This window comes from Genypterus blacodes, unplaced genomic scaffold (genome assembly GCF_046128005.1).
Source record: "Genypterus blacodes isolate CSIRO-AG114 ecotype Tasmania unplaced genomic scaffold, CSIRO-AGI_Gbla_v1 ptg000243l_1, whole genome shotgun sequence".
In the NCBI taxonomy this organism is placed as follows: Eukaryota; Metazoa; Chordata; class Actinopteri; order Ophidiiformes; family Ophidiidae; genus Genypterus; species Genypterus blacodes.
The window spans coordinates 210065-230377 of record NW_027467041.1 but is presented as its reverse complement, the minus strand read 5'-3'; the positions used below and the strand labels follow the sequence as shown (position 1 = coordinate 230377).

At 43.6% G+C, this 20313-nt stretch overlaps 3 protein-coding genes across 4 annotated transcripts; all 3 read right to left on the bottom strand.

Annotated features, from left to right (window-relative positions):
* Positions 1–917: 917 nt before the first annotated feature.
* On the bottom strand, positions 918–3301 carry mibp2 (muscle-specific beta 1 integrin binding protein 2). Its single transcript, XM_076171274.1, has 8 exons — positions 3020–3301; positions 2456–2546; positions 2213–2261; positions 1906–2092; positions 1727–1798; positions 1527–1633; positions 1316–1410; positions 918–1208 (listed from the first exon to the last, which is right to left on the bottom strand). The coding sequence occupies exons 1-7, from the start codon at positions 3043–3045 to the stop codon at positions 1325–1327; spliced, it is 618 nt and encodes a 205-aa protein (XP_076027389.1). The 5' UTR covers positions 3046–3301; the 3' UTR covers positions 918–1208; positions 1316–1324.
* Positions 3302–6987: 3686 nt separating this feature from the next.
* Positions 6988–9001, bottom strand: LOC143016780 (hyaluronan and proteoglycan link protein 3-like). Its single transcript, XM_076171267.1, has 5 exons — positions 8875–9001; positions 8522–8744; positions 8234–8379; positions 7463–7765; positions 6988–7286 (listed from the first exon to the last, which is right to left on the bottom strand). The coding sequence occupies exons 1-5, from the start codon at positions 8999–9001 to the stop codon at positions 6988–6990; spliced, it is 1098 nt and encodes a 365-aa protein (XP_076027382.1).
* Positions 9002–11169: 2168 nt separating this feature from the next.
* On the bottom strand, positions 11170–19179 carry LOC143016778 (lactadherin-like). 2 transcript variants are annotated; one of them, XM_076171264.1, is made up of 10 exons: positions 19006–19179; positions 16921–17046; positions 16665–16796; positions 14266–14379; positions 13974–14155; positions 13735–13890; positions 13476–13620; positions 12598–12800; positions 12343–12498; positions 11170–11856 (listed from the first exon to the last, which is right to left on the bottom strand). In XM_076171264.1, the coding sequence occupies exons 1-10, from the start codon at positions 19079–19081 to the stop codon at positions 11713–11715; spliced, it is 1434 nt and encodes a 477-aa protein (XP_076027379.1). In that variant the 5' UTR covers positions 19082–19179; the 3' UTR covers positions 11170–11712. The 2 variants fall into 2 exon arrangements, with proteins under 2 accessions (XP_076027379.1, XP_076027380.1); XM_076171265.1 differs by having other exon boundaries at positions 12598–12782.
* Positions 19180–20313: the final 1134 nt, after the last annotated feature.

The following is a 20313-nucleotide window of genomic DNA, read 5'->3' as shown; positions in this document are numbered from 1 at the left end:
ATGGTGACAAACTGTTTGCCTGGATGTTTCACACACACACACACACACACATGTTCAGCCCAACAGATGGACACAAATACTTTATATATTTAATTTTAGCTTGTTCCTTTATTCTGTTTTAGCTGCAGTTTTGAATAAAAGCTTGGAGGGGGAACACATGGACCTCTGATGTTGCTGCTGCTTCTATAAGTTAACTGCAACTGTAACTGTTACATAAAAGCTTAAATCAGTGTTTTGAGATCATTGCAGTCATCATTATGATATATTTAGATATTATTCAGTCATAGTGATTCTGAACGTTTGTACCCAGTAGAAACTGATCCGTCACCCGACCATTTTGTGAGTTCTGTCTTGTCACACTTAAATAACTCCCCCCCCCCTCCTTAGAAACACACCCTGCATGCCTTCATCACCCCTTAAATCACTCCTCTACAGTCACAGGCTCCCTTTCAGGCCTTTATTACATATTTGAAGCATAATTGTAAGAGTGTAGTAAGTTCATAGTTCCTTATAGAGTCATGAGGTGTCATCTACAGTGGCATATAGGCCTTGTGTGTGTGTGAGATTGGAGATAAGCTCCCATGTTCTGAACTAAAGGTCAGGAGGTCCAGCTCCACTTATCATTTACACCAACTGCTGCGAGTCAGATAGTGTGAAGTGTAATTTCACTGCAGCCAATGTTTACACTGCAGGTAGTGAAAGTACAGTAACACCCAGCAGCTCAGTGTGTGTGTGTGTGTGTGTGTGTGTGTGTGTGTGCGCACGCTCCACAAGGCTGGATTATAAACCCAGCAACTCACTTTGATAAGAAAGAAGGTCAGAACTTTGATCTACTTTTGCATGACAACGGTGTGTGTGTGTGTGTGTGTACGTGTGTGTGGGTGTGGACTCAAACTGATCACAAGTGCACCAAAAGATAACAGGAGGATAGTTTATTGACAAAATGCAGTTAAATGCATCCTCTGAACTTTTCCATCAAGGAGTGTTGTGGCTGTAAACAAAGCAATAAATACGGTCGATACAAAATGATGCCAGCATTTGATGCGGCTTGTTTAAAATGTACATTTCAAGAAGAAATCTTTAAATCAGCCAGCTAATTGAGCTGCCAGGTAGAAACTTAAGGCAAGGCGGTGTCACTTCTTGCAGGCTGAGTATATGATGATGATGATGATGAGGATGAGATGCTCCTTTAGCCGAGGGTGTGTGACCTGCAGGACATCACAGCGTTAGGTTTAAACACTAAACATGCACGTACAGGCTTAATAAAGGTTTTATATCCAGAGGTGGTGGTGTGTGTGTGTGTGTGTGTGTGTACCTTAGTTGGTTAGAGCGATTTCTGGATGTTATTCAGGATTTCACCGTAGACAGAGTTGAACAGCTGCTCCTTTGACTTAGTTCCATCTAGCTGGACTGTAGCACGGAAAAGGAGAAGGAAGAATTTAGTTTATACATCAACAACCACCATTATCGGGGATCCAGTGAAGATCAGCAGCTCCACACACACTCACACACAGCGCTGTACTCACCCACATCGACCCCTGACTCCTCCATCACCGTCTTGTGCCTCAGGTACATGGGCCAGACATGACCGTCGAACAAGCCAGGGGGGTCTGGCACTGAGTAGTTCCTTGAGCTGCCCGGGGACAATAGATGACATTGGTCGCCGTGGCAACACAACACACCACCGTAGGGGACTCATTAAGAGCGTGCGGGGCCGAGAACTTACCACCTCCTCTTTTTGCAATCTTCATAGGGGATGGAAATGAAGTAGCGTTGGTTCAGCACGTCGATCAAAGGTCTGCAGAGAGAGAGAAGAGAGAGAAGAGAATGACTTTCATGTCCGCCGCTCTCGTTCATCTTTATTACACTGTGGGTTTGTCTAATTGTCCAGATGGTCTCACTCACTCGTAGGTGTAGAGCAGGAAGCCTTCCACAATAAGGATGTGAGTCTCCTCATCCTTCAGGTCGGACTTAGCCATGATCTCCGTATCCAAGGTGTTGTTTACACCGTGCGACTTCTCAAACTTCACTGGGTTCTCTGTCCAGCCGTAGATCGTACTCATCATGGCGTCCATGTCCAGAGCAGTGATGACTGAGAGAGAGGAGGAGGAAGAGGAGGGAGGATGAGATGAAGCATAAGGAAACAAAAAAGGTGCTCTGTATTCAAATAAGGCTCTATAACATACACACACACACGAAGACTGATGCTTACCATCGTACTGCTTGAAACCATCGTCGCCAAGTTCAATCTGATCTTGGGGCTGAAACATAAACATATAAGATGTAAACACTGGAGAGAGAAGGTTACCAGAGTGTTTATAAGTACACTTTGTCAAACTTTGACATGTATAAGTCTTTTACTACAGTTAATAACACATCAACAAAGTGTTTACACAGTTATTCTACATGAGAAGACTGAAAACATCACATATGTTACATCAAACATGATCCTCACCTTGAAGAAGTCATCCTGGTGAACCACACAGCAGTTGGGCAGGTTCTTGATCAGCCTGTTGGTGAGGGTGGTTTTCCCTCCATTGGTGACTCTACAAACAAAGATAAGAGCGTTGACGCAATTTTAACGCACAGATGCGTTTAATAAAACATTTATAACTACATGCGATTTAAGTATTAAGTCACTCAAATCAACAGCTTATATTTTTTTCTTCTTTTTCTATTCTTTAATGTTCTTTTTTAACGCCATGTGCATGCAGCCATATGCACACACACACACACACACATCCGCTTTGACAGGGCGGGTCAGCATCCCTGATCTGTCCCCCGTTAGCCCCGGGCTAATGTCAATAAAGGAGCCGAGGAGAGTCAAGTAGTTCAAAGACGGTGCGTTTCCGCGTCCTGCGACCTATAGTGACATTGACCCGCTTCCTTTAACGTAAAGAACGAGGAAGTGTAGCTTAGGTGATGTCATGACTCCCTCCCCACGTGTGCCGCGCTCAGGGCCTAGCAGCTAGCCGCTTAGCTTAGCTCCAGATCCCCATTCATTTCTATTGGAACTCACCCGCCGATGCCGATGATGTACTTCATGATGTCGGAACGTGAAAGCTCAGTGGGAGATAAAAAGTCGTCGGGTGAAAAAACGTCAATGGACCGGTTCGGGAACGCAGTGATCAGACGGAAGAAAGCTTAAAAAGAGAAGGTTGCAAAAAGAAAACGTCAACTACTTGATTCATCCATGGCATAGAGTGGTAAGGTGAAAGCTTGGACGAGACGTCGCTCCTGATGGTTTTCCACCGAGAAAGAACTGGCTGCTGGATGCCTCCTCTACACACACTCCACTGTGCCCGCTGATTGGCTATTTAAACACCCAGCGCTCAATGGAAAACACGGACAGCCAATCAGCGGCCAGTGTAACCGCAAGCCCCCACCTACTCCCCCCCAACGCCCCGCCCCCTGCCGGTGAAGCCCGACTGCGGTTTGAATGTGTGATGTAAGAAATGATCCGTTAAAGAAATGGAAATGTAAAATCATGAAATCACTTTGACTTATTATTTATGTATTTCAGAATAAATGTAAATTGTTTTGAAATAACTTAACCCTTTCATGCACGATGTCCACTTGAGTGTAGCCGGTGTAGTGGATATTGCGCGTCAGTGACTACAATTCATGCAAGAATTTTTCTTCTTGAAAATGTTAAGTAATGAATTAATTATAATTTATGTATGTTGTAATGTTTAGATCAAAAAATTATCATTTTATTTATTGATTTGTTAAATACACACGTTTTCTGTTTCTGTTCCTCAGATGCACAATGTCCACTTAAGCGGACATTTCAGTAACTCCTTAAATAATTGGTGTAAAAAAACAAAAAAAAAAATGATTTGTTCTTTTTATGCCTAAAGATAAATAAAAACACTTGGGAAAAAAATCCTGACTGGGGCTTTCATAATTCGTGCATGAAAGGGTTAAGTGATAATAATGATCTCAATTATCACAAACCTAATCATAATCACATCCATAACCATAATAAAAGCCATAATAATACTGATAACCATAACTATAACCATACTCACAATCACAATAAGAAGCACATTCATATTCACAATCACATCCATAACCATAATAAAAGCCTGAATAATACTCACATTTCCATAACTTTAACCATAATCAGATCACATTCATAATCATGTCTGGTATTCCCACGTAGTGTTATTACAAACTGGACATATAACATAATTTGAATCTATTCCAAAAAACACCTAAATTACCTCAGGTGTTTGTGTGTTCACTTCACTCAGACAGCTCCAGTGCAGACTTGTCAGTTTGAGCCATTAGAAGGTGATATCGTGTGTGTTATCACGCTGTTGTGGTGTTTATTTCGCCAGCTTGCTACCCACCTCTTTGTTTTGTTTATAAACTTCCCAACCAATTTCATGACACAGTTTCCTGAGGTTACACCAAAATATTCCTCACACTGGGTTTACACCCTCCAGAACCTCAACTATGAAGAGGCGGCTGCCAAGTTTGGGATCCATTTCCAGCTTGTGAGAGTTCTATTCATAGCTCGCCTCATTCTAGTTTCACGAGGATTCTCAGACTTTCTCAATTTGTTCATGTTTATACAAAACATTCAGTTTACAAGTTTATATTATAGGACCGGTGGAGTAAATGTGCTTCTCTCTTTTCCACTCATTAAAGAGCCGAGTGTGCCTCTGACCAGCATGTGACACGCTGAGGATGTCATCACCTACAGGTCAGGTCCAATGTGACGGACAGATTCCAAGTAGGGACGCGTCGCTGCTAATCTCATTATTCATGCATTTGCAGATTTGTTGAGAAAAACCTTTCTATGAATCTCATCTGAGCCGATTCGTTATCCATGTGTGTGTGTGTGATCTGACTGAACCTCCCAGCTCCTCACATGGACAATGACACATCTGCATCGTGACTCAATAGCTGAACACTGATCCAGCAGGTTTACATTGATGTCATCATAATAACTGACTGCCTGTTCCGCCCCTGTTTCCATTATGGCTCTTTTCCCTCATTATGTATAAAAGAAACATTTCTAAAATGTTTTACACCACATGTTTCAATGTCTTCAGCTGTTTTCTTCAATAAGAATAACATAAAGAATGTAATACTTCAGTTTGTTGGCCCACCTGCTCATTATTTCCACCATATTAGTTGCAGTTCTCCTTCATATCTGGGTCAGCACAGTTTGTTATGATGATATCAGGTACAGAAAGAATGATATTGATGTTTACAGACTTGTGTGTGCCTGTGAAATGATGTCACACTCTTTTCTTAGCAGCATATTGTGGTGATAGTCGGGCAGATCAGAGTTTGGCTTTGCTTCATACTGACCTGTAACAACAACAGTGACTCTGTGTTACAAACCACTGTGTCCAGATTTCACAAGATCCATCCTTACTGCTGCTGTCTTTGTTTAGTCTGGGTATCAATTTAGTAAAATGATCTTACCTACTTTGTTTTTACTGACATTTAGTGAAGCGTTTAGCCTTGATGGGCTCTGAAGGTGAACTTCCTTCAGTCATGGCATTGATTCAGTGCTGAATCAGCAGTACAGCTAATACGTTACTGTCTTGCTAATAAATGTCTCACATAGCTGAGAGATTCTGCACAACTGGAATAGGCTGGTCTGGTTGTACATTGTGTTCTTCTTCTTAGAGAGCTGCTCTTTTTTCCGCGTGTGCGTCGCCACATTTCATCCTACGGATCCTTTCTGCAAACAGCGCTCACATTTGTGTCATCATGTATTGTTCTCCTTTAATCTCACTGTATCGCCCGGAAAGGAAGGATTTTCTGCATGACAACAGTGTGTTCACTACAATTCTTGGAAAAGTATAGCACTAAGTATTTCATACACAATGTAAAAGAAATGTAAGGTTAAATTAAAGAAAAATGTTAGTGTGAAAATATTTATAAAGTAAACATTTTATTTAACTATAGATATTTCTAAAGTACTGAATAAAACATTTCAATTTAAAGTAAAAACATGTTTAAAATCACAGTATTTATTAGTCACACTGATAGATTGATCTGCCACAGCTACTTTTCACAGTTAAACACAATAAAACATAAAACAATGTATTACAGTCAGATTTACAGAACATTAACCTACAAATAAAGTTTTGTTTTTAAAAATACAGAAGGAAACTGTAGTAGCAATAGTTTAGCATAGTTTATCCTGCTTATATTAGATGATAAGAACACTTCAGTAATCGCTGCACATTATCTGCGTTTGCCCTCACATGACTGAAACCAAAACATCTCACTGCCATCTGCTGGTTAGGACTGCATAACCAGCAGAACTGTAGCTTTTAGGACATCATTCAGACTTACACACACATACACACCCCACACACACACACATGCAGTCACACAGTTCAGTGCAATACAATTTTAATAGAAACTTTCAACCAGTTGCAACATCTACAAGGAGAGTCGAGGAACTTTTACACAAAGATTTTAATCAATAGGAAACATTTATTATACAAAGAACAAACAAGATATATATCCAATACACAAGATGGTCGGTCTCTCTATTTTTATGTACAAGGCCTCTTTCACTCCTCTTTCTAACCATCTGTCCAGGATGTGTGTGTGTTGAGTGTCCCTTGTCTCTCCAGTGGAGGTGAAGTGCTGAGTCCTGTGTTCAGCCATGTGTTTGTTTAGTGGTGGTTTGGTTTCCCTGATGTACAGGTTTGCATATTCTCCACTGCAGTGGGTCTGGGGTCCTCTGGGTCTGGGGTCCTCTGGGTGTGGGGTCCTCTGGGTGTGGGGTCCTCTGGGTCTGGGGTCCTCTGGGTCTGGGGTCCCCTGGGTGTGGGGTCCTCTGGGTGTGGGGTCCTCTGGGTGTGGGGTCCTCTGGGTCTGGGGTCCCCTGGGTGTGCCTGAGAATGGCCTTCTGTAGTTAATATTGCAAATCAAATTGGAAAACTATGATCATGTCACCACACACTATGAAACAGTTCAGCTGATGAGTGAAAGAGGGGAGATCTACATTCATTCCTCCTCAGTCTTAGATGTCTTGTAGCAGTAGACCCCATGCTTGTGCTGGGGCGGTGGGAAGCCCAAGCTGTGCACCCCCGGATCAGATGGACCACAGTTTCTTCTCGGCATGATGATGGGATAGCGGACGCTTCCGTCAGCCAGCCAGCCAGCGGCACAGCGGTCCAGGCCTGACAGCTTCCAGGCGGCGTACAGCTGTCCGACCTTGGCGATCTCTGCTCCGTCCTCCTGACACGCCTGCTGGGCCTCAGTCAGGTTCAGCTTGTATGAATGCTGGAGATAGTAGACTCTCCCTTTAGAGGAGACATATGGATTTATGTTGAGATGTTTCTTCAGACACCATAGGAGGATAAAGAATCTGGGGCTTATATGTTGAGATACTGAGATACCCTGTGTGATTCTTACTTAAACTAAGGGATACATAAGTAACAGATGTAAGTGTTCCACCTCTTCTCAAAGCCAACCTCACCCTGGAGAGAAGAGGTGAAGCAGAACACATCATAGCGATGAAGGTGCGCGTGGCGTCTGCCGTAGCTCCGGACCCCTGGAGCGAGGCCGTGCCCACCACAGGGCAGTCTGGGCCGGGTGATGGGGTACTGGACCGACCCATCAGCCAGCCAGCCTGCATTGCACCAGTTCAGACCCTCTTTCCAGGACCGGAGGAGCTGTGTAAAGGTGGCCAGGGTGGCGTCCTGCTCCTCACAGGCTTCCTGAGCCCCCAGGAAGCTCATGTGGTAACGGCCACGAGGGTGCTGGTATGGAAATACCACACCTGGGTGGGATGTGTTGTTACATAATGACTGAAGGAGGTCAAAGCAGAACCAGCACTGTCTAATGACACATACTGTAGATTTTGTTTCAACATATTTCACCTCAGGCCATTATGCAGCTGACTTAACAAAGCCATGTGAGGTCACACTCACACAAAGGCTGCGTCACACATCATTTGGACAGAGATGTGAAGGTCAGAGCATGAAGCTGCTTCTCAATGAGCCATTATATAAACACTGACTCTATTGTGATTTAAACTTCCTACTTATATAATGACTGCTCCTCTCTCCAGGCCCTCCAATGGACAGGACCTGACTTGCGTATATAATCAAGCAGAACATTCCTGCTATTTACTTTTTGCTATCTTGTTTTCTTTATTAACAAATAACATAAACAAATAACATAAACAATGTTAACTTCTCTCTCTTTGTGTTTCAGTAACACAGTGTGATGTTGAAGGTGAACCTGCCTCTTAACTGCAGATCAACCAAAGTGCTGTTGTCCTCCAGTCCATCCACCACCTCACAGCGGTAACGACCTGTGTCCTTCAGCTGGAGCTCAGATAACACAAGAGCAGAGTCTCCTGGGAAGTCCTGCCTGAGACGCACACGGCCCCTGAACAACAAAGGGGAATATATTTGAGTCTCATTGGACTCTCATTTTAAAGCTTTAATACATTGTAGCTGTATTTAAGTGTAAATGTTAGATCTGTAGTTGTAAACATGGCACATTTAGAGTGACATCTACTTCAAATAACCTGAAATCTCCAAAGCTTCTGATATCAGACCCCAGAGCCACCAGCACGTCTGTCCCCCGTCCACCCACAGCAGGCAGCCAGGACCACTTGATCCGAACCCTCCTGGGGGAGCTGAGCTCAGGCTGGTACCAGTACCTACAGGTCAGGGTGGCGTTACCCCCCCGGAATCCAATCGACCATGGCTGAGTGGAGTCAACGTGGAACTGCACACCGTTTAAACGGACTGAGGGAAAGAGAGACAGCATGAGAAAAGGTCAGGAAATATTGACTATAATATAAAGTGTTACCTTAGCCATGTTAACATACAGCCAGTGGATCTAACATACACATAGCATGATGTAACAAGTCTATACCATCTTTGTTGCCATTTCCAGTGAGGATTTCATGATAGAAGAAGGCGTTTGAGGCGGCAGGAGTCCAGCATGAGAGCAGGACCTGCACACCCAGCAGCAGCAGAGCCTGAAGGTAACACACCATCATCCTGATCCTGCCGGGACTGTGGAGTTCTGATCAGCTCACAGATCCTTTAAAGCACAATGGAGCACTGAATGTCTACGTGCATTGTTGTGTTTCTTTATTATTCCCTGGTGTTTTCATCCACGCACAACTTTAAAGTCTCATGACATGCCGCTGTTATGACGAAAAAGTACCACTAGATGGCGGTGCGACCCCATTAGGCCCATTGTGCATTTACTTTACATGAACTGTAAAACCGGACAGTGCTGCTTTATGGACAGCTGTAGCGTTATGACATCTCACATTGCACGACATTCTTCTTCTTCTATGTCTTCGGTGAGTTTCGGGCACAGATTTATTATAACTCAGTGATTTAAAACATAGACACTATTCTAAAATTCATCTAAAAGTTTAAAGACAGGTTTTAAAATCATTAGAAGAAGGTGTAACATTTATATGTAGTTCTTAATCTGTGGAGGAAATAGACAAGTCAGTTGGGACTCTTTAGGAAAACACACTTGAGCGTTAGGTAATACATTAAATAAATTGAATAAATAAAGGCAAAACTCCACATTGTATATTTTGTAATAAAAATAGCATCAAATGTGTTACAAGTGTATCTAATATAATGAATAATGAGTCATTTCTTCAACATTCATTGAGTCAAACTTACCTTAGTGTAGACTTCAGTGGGTTCAATCCCCCTAGAAGTCCGATGCTGAAGACTCAGATGAAGATGTGAACCTCAGAGCTCTCATACCATCAAAGAAGAAGAATCATCGGTGAGATTAAACTTTACGTCAAATAGAAAATAGTCCAGAGTAAAGACGGGACTCAGGTCAGTCTGGCTACGGCTGATAAGTGTGGGGAGCAGAACACAAGGAGGGCTTTAAAGCTGCTGCAGCCTGTGTGAGAGGGAAGACCTACCTGTGTGTGTGTGTGTGTGTGTGTGTGTGTGTGTGTGTGTGTGTGTGGAGAGAGAATGAGAGGCTACAGGTAGCACACCTGAACACACAGCAGAGGACCAAGCCAGTATTTCCTTGTCTTTCATGATTATTAACTGTATATTCTGACCGCAGCACTGTATGATTTAAACGGAACTTTAAACTAAGCAAGGAAGTTGGGAGACAGTAAGTTCCTTACTTCCTACAAAGACCAGTTAAATTTAATCTGTCAAAAAAGTAATAACCTATATATGTATGTACTCTAACTACTGCAAAACTATTTTACAGACAAACACATGAGCTCATTGTTTCCCCTTGTATGAGGAGGAACATGTTGGGGAGGAAACAAGGAGGTCTTTGCTCTTAAACTCTCTGAAAGCAGGTGTTTGTAAAGAGGGGACCCACATCTCTCCAGCTGGTGTTTGTCTGGAAGAAAACCCTGCTATGTTGGGAAAAATGTCCAATATACAAAATGTCCACTTACTGCAGCTTTACACACAAGTGCACAGTGATGAGTGATCTGGTGGAGATGCTCCATCCTCTGCAGCCATTTCATACAGATGACAGCTGTTGCCAGGAGCCAAACATACCATGACTGTGAGCTTTGCAGGGAGATGAGAGGCTAACAGGGTGTAATTACTCTCGTAAACAGCAAAGGGACAAATGGAGAAGCATCACAGTGTGGCTGCAGAGGCTTTGGTGCTCACGTCTGAAGGAAACAGAATGTCACTGACCTCATTTTAGTAAGAGAAGTGACTGTTTAGGCAAAACAAAGAGCACAAAAAGAAGCAGCTGTCCCTCGCCATTTATTTTTTATTTGATATTGATTTGATACAAATATCACAAGTTGGCGTAAGGGAGTTTGTATCAGCAGGCATCCATGACCTTTGACCTCATGAGTTAATGCAGTAAATGCTTCAGTTGTTTGTTTGCTGTGTTTCTGGCTGCATCACACACTCTCAACATCGACACAAACACACAGTTTTCTTTAACATTTTATTTTTGATCTCTCTTCAATACCAACAAGGAATAAAAAACGTCTTTCAAAATATTTCACATTTGAAATAGTAATGACATGATGTAAGAATGAAACACAAGCAGCTAAAATGAGTAAGAATGTAGATAAGTCAGGCAAAATATGAGGAATATTCTGCAGAAACTCTCCACAGATTTACCTTTCCTGTCAATAATTGATCATGATTTGATTTGTAAATTTGATGAAGCAAAGCTGAAATTTTCCGACTGGGCTATCTGCATGTGTGAGTGTTCTCAAACACACAGTGTATATTGCACAGGCCCTGCTTCTTAATGCTTTGTTTCTACTCTATAATCCACAATTGGATGATCAGTGAGCTCTAATATGCTGGAGAGGAATGTGAGGATCACCATCATCTGCCACCTGGTGAGGGACAACAAAGGGTTAATAGTTCTACGCCGTGACAAAGCTAAAGAGGTGAAGAAGCCCGATCACACACCGGCAGCTTGAACAAAGTCAGAAATCAATATGAGTTCTTAAATTAAGCAACAATCTGCACAAAGAGCAAAGTATGGAGTCATAAACTGAAATCAGAGCAATGCAATCAGCAACAAAACAAAAGTGCTATAAATCTTAACAGTCCCAGCTCGTCAGCCAACAACAACCAATAACATTAATGGGGAATGGAGCAGAAGGTAAACAGCCCTCTAGACTCTGAGGCAAACAGTGGGGTGATTCTGTTCCTGCCGCTCCATTCTGTGGTCTGAAGAGGAGGAGAGGCTGAAAGATGCTGGAGCTCTGACAGCTGTGAGGCTCTAATAATCACAGCCCAACAGCTCCATGCGCAGAGTGATGCGTTCGTGCCACTCCCAGGGTAAAATGCGGACAAACTGGGCGAAGAACGGCGGCTCAAACAGATTCTTCTTATGTGTGTTGTTGTCAGTGTTGCCTTGGAAAATCTGAAAATGAAATATAAAGTATTTAAGTTACAGCACCGCAATTGTCTGAAGACATCCACCTAAAGCTACATGACTGGCTGCCATCGGGGGCCATGAACTTATCTGAGACACAGACTACAAACACAGCAGAGCTCTCAGACAAACCCTCAGTCTGTCTGCTCTACGCTGAATAAAAGTTCAAAGGATGTTTTACAGTTTTTACTGGATCGTCCTGAGTTCAGCCAGTGTGTAAAGCTGAAAGTCTCCTAAAAAGGACAGAAGACAAGTCTCTCCTATTCCCTTCAAAGAAAGGGAGAGAATTTGACCCCAACGGCACAGAGACAGAGGGAGAGGGAGAGACGGGGAAGCTGAACTAAATGTGAAGGCTAATGCTGTACTTTGTTATAAAGGATGTGTGGGAAAGAACTTGAGATAGAAAGATCGGATTCAAGACAAGAGACAAATGTAGTAGGAAAAACACCCAGCAGAGACATTCTAAGGTCTGACCTGATCATTGTTGGTGTTCTCCTCCTTCATCACGCTCCAGGACTCTCCATCCAGACTGTAAGCGACCTTAAACATGGAAACAAACTGCACCACACCAAAGTCTTTGGCTCCCTGAGTGATGATGCCTGTGAGGCGCTTCGTCTTCTCCAGATCCACCTGGTGCACCAACACAGAGAACACTTCAATATCTGCTGGCTTGGAGTTCTACTAAAGGTTCTGCTGATGTGTTTGACAGAATCATGACACTTCTCTGACCTGGATCCACTCTGAGCGGTTGTTGGTGGCAGGCGACCAGGCGTTGGTCTTTCCCTGCTTATCTAGGCGAGCAAACTGAGGGAGCCAGGTGAAGGTGTCCAGGCCCCAGGTGGAGTAAGAGCTGGAGGCCGTGAGCTGCATGTCTGAGATGAGGCGGGACTTCATTCCCAAAGCCTCAGAACAACCTGTGGCGTTTGAATAAACTGTGAATGAGAAGCAGAGGGGAAGAGACAGAGAGAGGGAGCAAGAAGCCATGAAGAGAAGAATGGATCACCTTCACCAAAACATGTGGACATGAGGAACATCTGACATCATGTGACTCAGGATAATAACACTTTATCTGACTCATGGCAAAGTGGAAAGAAAAGGAAAGAAAATACAGACAAAAAAGTACAAGGAGCGCTACTAAACTACATTTTTGGTTTCAATAAGATTTAAAAGACAAAATGAGATGGAAACACAGAAATATGTGTGTAGGTTTATTGTGTTCTAGTTTGAAATGACTCCTTTTATGATTCATTGTGTGTTTTATGTGTCCTAACCGCATCGTAGGTGGGAGCCAAGTCACGCGGATGAAATCTACTTTTCACCATCGTGCTTGTCAACATCACCACAGTAAAGAAAACAAAGCTGAGAGAGGAGAAGTCAAATAAAAACAGGCGTTCCCACTTTCCAGGGATTTATAAATTACATTTTTCAACCAAGCTGCAATGTGGAAAATCCGGCCGTAACCAGATGTGACCGGCATTTATGTAATCTGTCTTTTCCCCTTCATGCCAGTGGACATGTGCCGTTATTACCCAACGTTACTATCTTACTGCACTGAGGGGGAGCAGAGGGCTTTAAGCTCCACTGACTGTGTTTACGTGTTTGTTTACCATTGAGCTCACAGCCCACCAGCTCCATACGCAGCGTGCACGCCTTGCGGCAGATCACGGGGACGATGCGGATGTACTGGGCCACGATGGGGGGGTCGAAGAGGTTGGTCTTTGTGCTGTCGTTGTCTAGGTTACCCACAAAGACCTGCAGCACAGAGGAAAAGTACATAAAGCAGGGAAAGAAGAAGCAAAAACTGGTCCGAGCATCAAGTAGCATTACAGCAGATTTATTTAAAGAAGGTTACAGTAACATAATCACCGTGTCCTTCCTTTGGCCCTCTGTTCTGTAGGTGCTGTAGGTCTTTCCATCAAAGCTGCTGGCCACCTTGAAGGCCTTGATGTACTCAGCTGTGCCCATGCGACTGGCGCCCTGAGTGATGATCCCCATCAGACGCATCTTCGTCTGCATGTTGATCTGTTTGATGACCAGGCTGTCAGCTCTCACTGGTCAGACAATGTGACGTTTTGTGGTCGTAATGTTTTCTCTTCCTTTCTCACCTCGATCCAGGGGGTTTTGTCGTGCGTGGCCGACGTCCAGGCGTTGACAATGCCTTGGTTGTTGAGCCGAGCCAACTCCGGGCCCCAGCGCTGGAGGCCGAGCACGCCGGTGTGCACGGAGGAGGCAGAGATCTGGGACCCAACGATTGATCCTCCCTCCATTCCCAACAGAGAGATACAGCCTGGGACACAAACAAAGGCCAGAGTAAGCTAATGTTCTATTTTGTTGTTTGCATGAAAGATTACTAGTAATAGGCATGAACATGTTACAGCTCATTCTTATTGGACGTACGTAAGTGGCACTGTTTCCCAACATAAGGTGAGGGGCACCTGCAGCTGTAATCTCCATCCAGGTCTCTGCATGTTCCTCCGTTCTTACAGGGCTCTTTGGCACATTCATTCACATCTGAAAAACAGACGAGGCAGCTGATTAGAAGAAACACACACACTGAGCTTTAGTGCTGAAGCAGTTAAAGAGTGTGTGAGAGCGCCGGCACAGAAACACGGAGGTGTGTGTAGATGTGGCGCACACCTGCTCACACACGGCTCAGACAAGAGAGTGTTTTCAGACAGGTGGAGCGCCACAAAAGACCCAGTGTGCCTCCAGCACACAGCTGCTCACAAGCTACAGCTCCTCAGCCTCAGGTGATGACAGAAGGAGCAGCAGTGAGGAGGCGGGACACAGCTGAGAGGGGACGCCAGGTTAGGGGTCAAGGGTCAGGTTCATTACTATATCTGGTGTTGTGGGATGATGAGTTTGAACAGATGGAGGTGTTTTTATGGGGATAACTCAGAATTTTAAACACATTCACACTCATATTTGGTGTAATTCGATCTTCTGAGTTTGATCCATTAACTCCTTCCCTGAGTTACATGGAGAGCCTTACAGCTCAGCTACTGCGTGTATAACTGCATCGTCAAAACACAATTATCAACCACTGTAGAGTCGCCATGGGAACAAAGTAAATATGTGGGAATTTCTAAAAACACCATCACCACCATGTAATGCTTTCTAATGTCCACAGGGTGGCAACGTAAACCATCCAGAGCAGCAGCTGTGTGCAGCGTGTTTGATCCTACAGCAGGTAAGTTAAACATTTTCATTCATATCAGAACAATTGTATATAGAGAAAGGGACTAAATCAATGGATCAATAACAACAATGCTCATTCTAACACTATTCAGGTATAAGACTGAGCGATAAGCAGGATATGACCTCAATCCACTGCCTCTATCCACTCACTCAGCATTCAATCCCATCCATCTGTATAGAAGGAATGTGCAACACTGATTCCCTCCATTTCTCCCCTGTGTCTCTACAGCTGCATCGGACACAGTGGATGAAGGATTCCCACTTGTGATGCTTAACTAGCAGGTTGTGTTGTGTTGCCGGGCAGACTGGCCCCTTTATGATTAGTGGGTTTGACATAATGTGTGTTTACTAAAGCGATGCTGGTCAGGTCAGACTGCACAGCTTCTTCCCTCAACCTTTAAACCTCAGCAAAGTGGATCATCTGACCCGTCTGACTGCTCCATCTGGCTCTGGATGCTCTGTTTGTTTGCGGGGAAGTGAACTCAACTGATAAGTGACGACTGATACTGTTGTGACCTTCATATGCTAATTGATACATGAAATGACCAAGTAGAGAAGTTATGCTGTATCATCGCAACAAACAATACTGGATTATTGCTGACGTGTCTCGCAAATCTTCCAAGAATCTTCCAGAATCCACCTCTAATGCAGACGAGGTGTTGACGTAATACAGCACGGGCCTGTTTAATGCTCATTCCTGTTAACGGTAAGAGGATTGGTTGCAATCTTAACAACAATCTCCTGACAACACTGGCACACACACACTGGCACACACACACACACGGGAATCTACCAAATAATCCTTTTGTTCATTGAGATTACCTTTAATGCGATTTGACGACAAAGTTCAGCTGATTTTCATGTCAACGAAGCACAAACAAAAGAAACACAACATCCAGAACTCAAAGGTTTCTCAAACTTCCTCCTGATCTTGACATGCAACATTACATCATGATGCCAAACGGATCTCATCCTTTTGAAATCAGAAATGACTAATAACCGACTCACGATTCCTAACAAACGGTTGATCTTAATTGTGGTTTATAGAACAGGTTGCACCCCATTCCTCCCCTCCACACCCAGCCGGGCCTGACGTCTGACTGGAGCCAGATCAGAAAGTGTTTGGGAGAAGAAACCCAGGCGGATCGAGCGTTGGGGGTGCGGTTAGGATTTGGCAGGATGAGTCGGACGTGTGTCTGTGTGTGTGTGTGTGTGTGTGTGTGTGTGTGTGTGTGTGTGTGTGCTAAGATACATGCAGTGGCCTTTCAGTGATCAGCAGAGCAGAAAGGCCTGGGCGCTCAGTGAATGAGGGTCTTTCATGAAGCTGCTGAGTTGACTTCACACCTCTTCCCCTGCTGATGCTCTGACAGGATGGAAAGTGTCAGCTGGTGTTTGTACTCAAACGCCATACTGTCAGAAAACATGACTGAATGGAAACATTTTGAGGTTGGTGGTTATAACGATGTTGCTTTCCTCCACCAGCTCCTCCTTTGGCTTATTTCTCCTCACATCACTATGTGAAGTGTCATGATGTACGGGAAGATGATGGTGAACCTAAATGTAAACGTGTGTGTAGGCAGCAGGTCACGGTCTCTTACTGGTTTGGCAGTGCGCCCCCTGGAAGCCGGGCTGGCACTTGCAGACGTACTCGCTGAAAACGTCTCCTCGTCTGGTTGGAGTGGTGACCTCACAGGAGCCGTCGTTGCTACAGGGGTTTGGAATGCAGGGTCCTGAGAGGAGGAGGAGGAGGAGGAGGAGGAGGAGGAAGCAAGACGGGCAGATATTAGTTGTTAGATGAATTGGGTTCCTGCTTGTCTCTGCCTCAGAAGAGTCCTGTCTGTCTGTCTGTCCTACCTGTCTCTGTCACGTTGCAGGTGTCTCCAGCAAAGCCGTCTGCACAGATGCAGATGAAGGGATCTTCTCCAACTCCTGTCACACATGTTCCCGCATTATGGCAAAGATTCACCTCACAGTAGTCACCTGAGGACATTGAGACAAAACAAACGATTAAACTGTGATTATGATGATGATGACGTTTATGGCAACAATCAATGACAGACTGATAAATGCAGCTCCACACAATGACTGCTTTGGAATATTACCAGCATTCAAAAAGAGAGGAATGTCCATAAATCTCATAATCAACTATGATGCATCAGAGGATACACCTTACTGAATCATCTGCGCTCTGATTGCTCCGCCCTTTTCGTTGCTCTACAGCTGAACTAATGAACCGTAGTGCCTTTGGGCCAAAGCGCTGACTCACAGATCCTGGTTGGATCAGGAGAATGACAGCCGACGCCTCCAGTGGGAGAAGCAGAGCAAAAGTTTGATGAGTTATGTTACAGCTGTCACAGTTTGAAAACCTTTTACACTTTCACCATCTTCCTGACTCATCAGGCGCCACGTCAGAGTCGCCACTTAGAGCTGTCAGGAGTCTCAAGTGGAAACATACTTTGCGCCCATGTTTGTCCATTTTCAGTTGTATTTAAGGAATGTAACCCTGAAACCATGACAACAGTTGAGAAGATCAACACAGGTATCTCATTAGATTCTGTCTTCATCATGCCTGCACTCTTCCATAGCTTGACTGGTGTGTTATGTTGTTAACAGCTGAGGTTAGACATCTTTGTACCGGGCTGACTGGATGTACTGCTGAGTCGACATGTTCCAGCATGAACACACATGAGCTCAGTGCTTCTGACAACAAAACAAACTGACCAGACGGAGCTTGACTGAATGTGCTGTACGTACTGTGTGCTGTACGAGGTCAAGATGGAAGCAGATGGTTTCCTGAAAGGTTCAGTAATGTTCTTTAAACCCAAACCTTACCAAGCCTTTAGGGAACATTGCAGGGATTTTAGAGCTGCAGGAATTGAACACTTCTACTGTGAAGGCCGGCAACTCAGCCTTGGTTGCTTTGTTCCACTTCTTTAAAGCAGTGTGTGCAGTGTGTGTGAGGGGACTTGCTGTTGCTTAGATACTGACGGACAAATTCCGCACCAGCTTGCTTTCTAAGGTGTAAACACACTTTAAATAGATGGCATATTTCAAATCAGCCAACGCCAACAACATGTGTGCGGGATTAAGAGATTGCAGGATTAGCCAGGTTGGACTGAAGTGTGTGAGGCTTTGGGGAATGAGACGCTACACAAGGTGACAACAACAAGGTGCAACAGCTCAGGAGGAGCTCAGGACAGGCAGAGCTCCTGACAGACAGGTGGGCAGACAGGGATCAAACAAGTCACCTACGGGCACAAATATCTACATTATTCTATTTCTGAAGTTAACTCTCATCTTTGATTCAGTTCTCTGAGTTGGTAACAGTTTTCCAAGCAAGCTTTGGGTGAGGAGACAGTAGAGACATGAGCACACATGGCATTCTGTTCCATCTGCACCAGCTCAGACAGATGTCCACCCAGAACAATATATAATAATGTAAACATCAATGGTTTGGTGTCTCCTGAAAATAACATTTCCCTGCACAAACCCGCCTCTTAGAGAAACCACTAAGTGCAATGACAGCAGAGCGCCACATTTAATAACAGAGTGGCCCCACATCAAATCATTCATTACATAGCGACAATAATATGCTCTATTTTGGCATGTAAGGCTTATAGATCACACACGGGCTCATCTAAGTCAAGTATTTCATTAGAGAAATAATTATATATGATGAGAAAGAATATAATACAGTAATAAACTTTGAATGGAACATTTCTTAACAAGTACTATAAAACACTGCCTTAAAAGTAATAAAAAAGAGTAGCGTGTATTTTGAATGACTTAAAGTAAAGTAAATGTGTAGTAAGCAGTATTATTCTATTAATTAGTCTGTCTATTAGTCTGTTTCAACACAAAAAGCCTTTAGCAGACAAACCTATTCAAAATAATGCGATTACTTTGATTTCATGAGCAAAGTGTCCGTATTGTACTCACCTCTGACTGAACACAAGTAAAGTAGGAGTATAAATGTTGATAAATAGGTTGTGGTCACATTCCCGTAACGTTTCATATTTGTTTCCTCTGAATTTGTTCCGCAAGTTTGTTCCGAAGGAAAAGTGTACCGCTAGAGTCTGCCTACTGCTGCCTTCACGTGCTGTCGGAAATAAGAGATTTGGTAGCAGTGTAACAGTGACGGTGACGTCATCGGGGTGGAGCGCCATGTCAACAAACAATCCTGGATTAACACCACAAAGAGTCCAATTACACAGTCCAGGTACACAATGGCTCTAAAACGGAACACCATATGAATAAACAAAATGAAATGGGTTATAATGAAATCAGTTCATATAATCTTTTAAAGAAAGAAAGCTCCAAAACTCTCTGAAGCTGTGATGAATTTACATTTACGTATATGGATTTTGAAAGTGTATTACTTGTGTTAAAATACGGGTTTGTGTCGCATAACTGCCTTCAGATTGACGGAGTTGGCGGGGCTATGTGAGTCGCAGTTACTAACACACACACGTGTATATCACTGCACGTATGAAAACCTCTCAGACGTAAATATTCATGTAGGATTAAGGTTGTTTGCAGTTCCAGGAGCCCCTAGAGGCCACCAGCTTTGTAACAGGCTTCACAGACCTGGAGGGCAAAGATGCACTGATGCTATGAAGCTGTGTATGTGTGTCTGGAGACCTACTTTGACCACATGATGGCGCTACTGGAAGAGTTTTGAAAGACCTAATCAGCCTCAGTGTGTTTTACTCTGATGAAGGTGGTGCGTGCAGCATTTTTATACTTCAGAAGAAAATTGATAACATTCTTGATCGTGGCGTCCTGAATGTGAAATATGCCACAAGGATTTACTAAACTGACATTATAGCTGGGTTGGTGCCTTAATAAACATTATTCTCTCTGGATAGGAACCTCCATCTGTTTTCCAGTGCTCTAGGAAATGCAACGTGATCGATTTAGATTTTTAATTGGTTCACTTGTTTGTGTATATGGGCCCAACACATGGAACAATCTGCTAACCTCTGCAGTCACTGGATCGATACTTTCCCCTCTATGTGTGCAGTAAGGGTTACTTCCAGTATTGATCTTCAAACGCTGATGATAAGGGACAAACTGCTTCTGCTATGTAAGCCTAATGTAAGTAAAATTAGGAAATACTTTATCATAATTATCTTATGAATAAAATAAACACATTGGGAATTTTGTTGGTACTTTGTTGGTACAGTACTTTCTGACAAACTAATAAATCCTTACATAAGATGATACGTTTATGCTAATGTATATCTA

Coding starts and splice junctions, on each gene's coding strand:
- mibp2 (XM_076171274.1), bottom strand. CDS start 3,045: ATGAAGTACATCATCGGCATCGGCGG. Junction 2,262..2,455: donor ACCAGGATGACTTCTTCAAG/GTGAGGATCATG, acceptor TTTATGTTTCAG/CCCCAAGATCAGATTGAACT. Junction 2,093..2,212: donor TGGTTTCAAGCAGTACGATG/GTAAGCATCAGT, acceptor CCTCTCTCTCAG/TCATCACTGCTCTGGACATG.
- LOC143016780 (XM_076171267.1), bottom strand. CDS start 9,001: ATGATGGTGTGTTACCTTCAGGCTCTGCTGCTGCTGGGTGTGCAGGTC. Junction 8,745..8,874: donor TGGAAATGGCAACAAAGATG/GTATAGACTTGT, acceptor TCTTTCCCTCAG/TCCGTTTAAACGGTGTGCAG. Junction 8,380..8,521: donor AGAAGCTTTGGAGATTTCAG/GTTATTTGAAGT, acceptor TTTGTTGTTCAG/GGGCCGTGTGCGTCTCAGGC.
- LOC143016778 (XM_076171264.1), bottom strand. CDS start 19,081: ATGAAACGTTACGGGAATGTGACCACAACCTATTTATCAACATTTATA. Junction 14,156..14,265: donor TGGGAAACAGTGCCACTTAC/GTACGTCCAATA, acceptor TTTGTGTCCCAG/GCTGTATCTCTCTGTTGGGA. Junction 11,857..12,342: donor AGAACACCAACAATGATCAG/GTCAGACCTTAG, acceptor TTTCATTTTCAG/ATTTTCCAAGGCAACACTGA.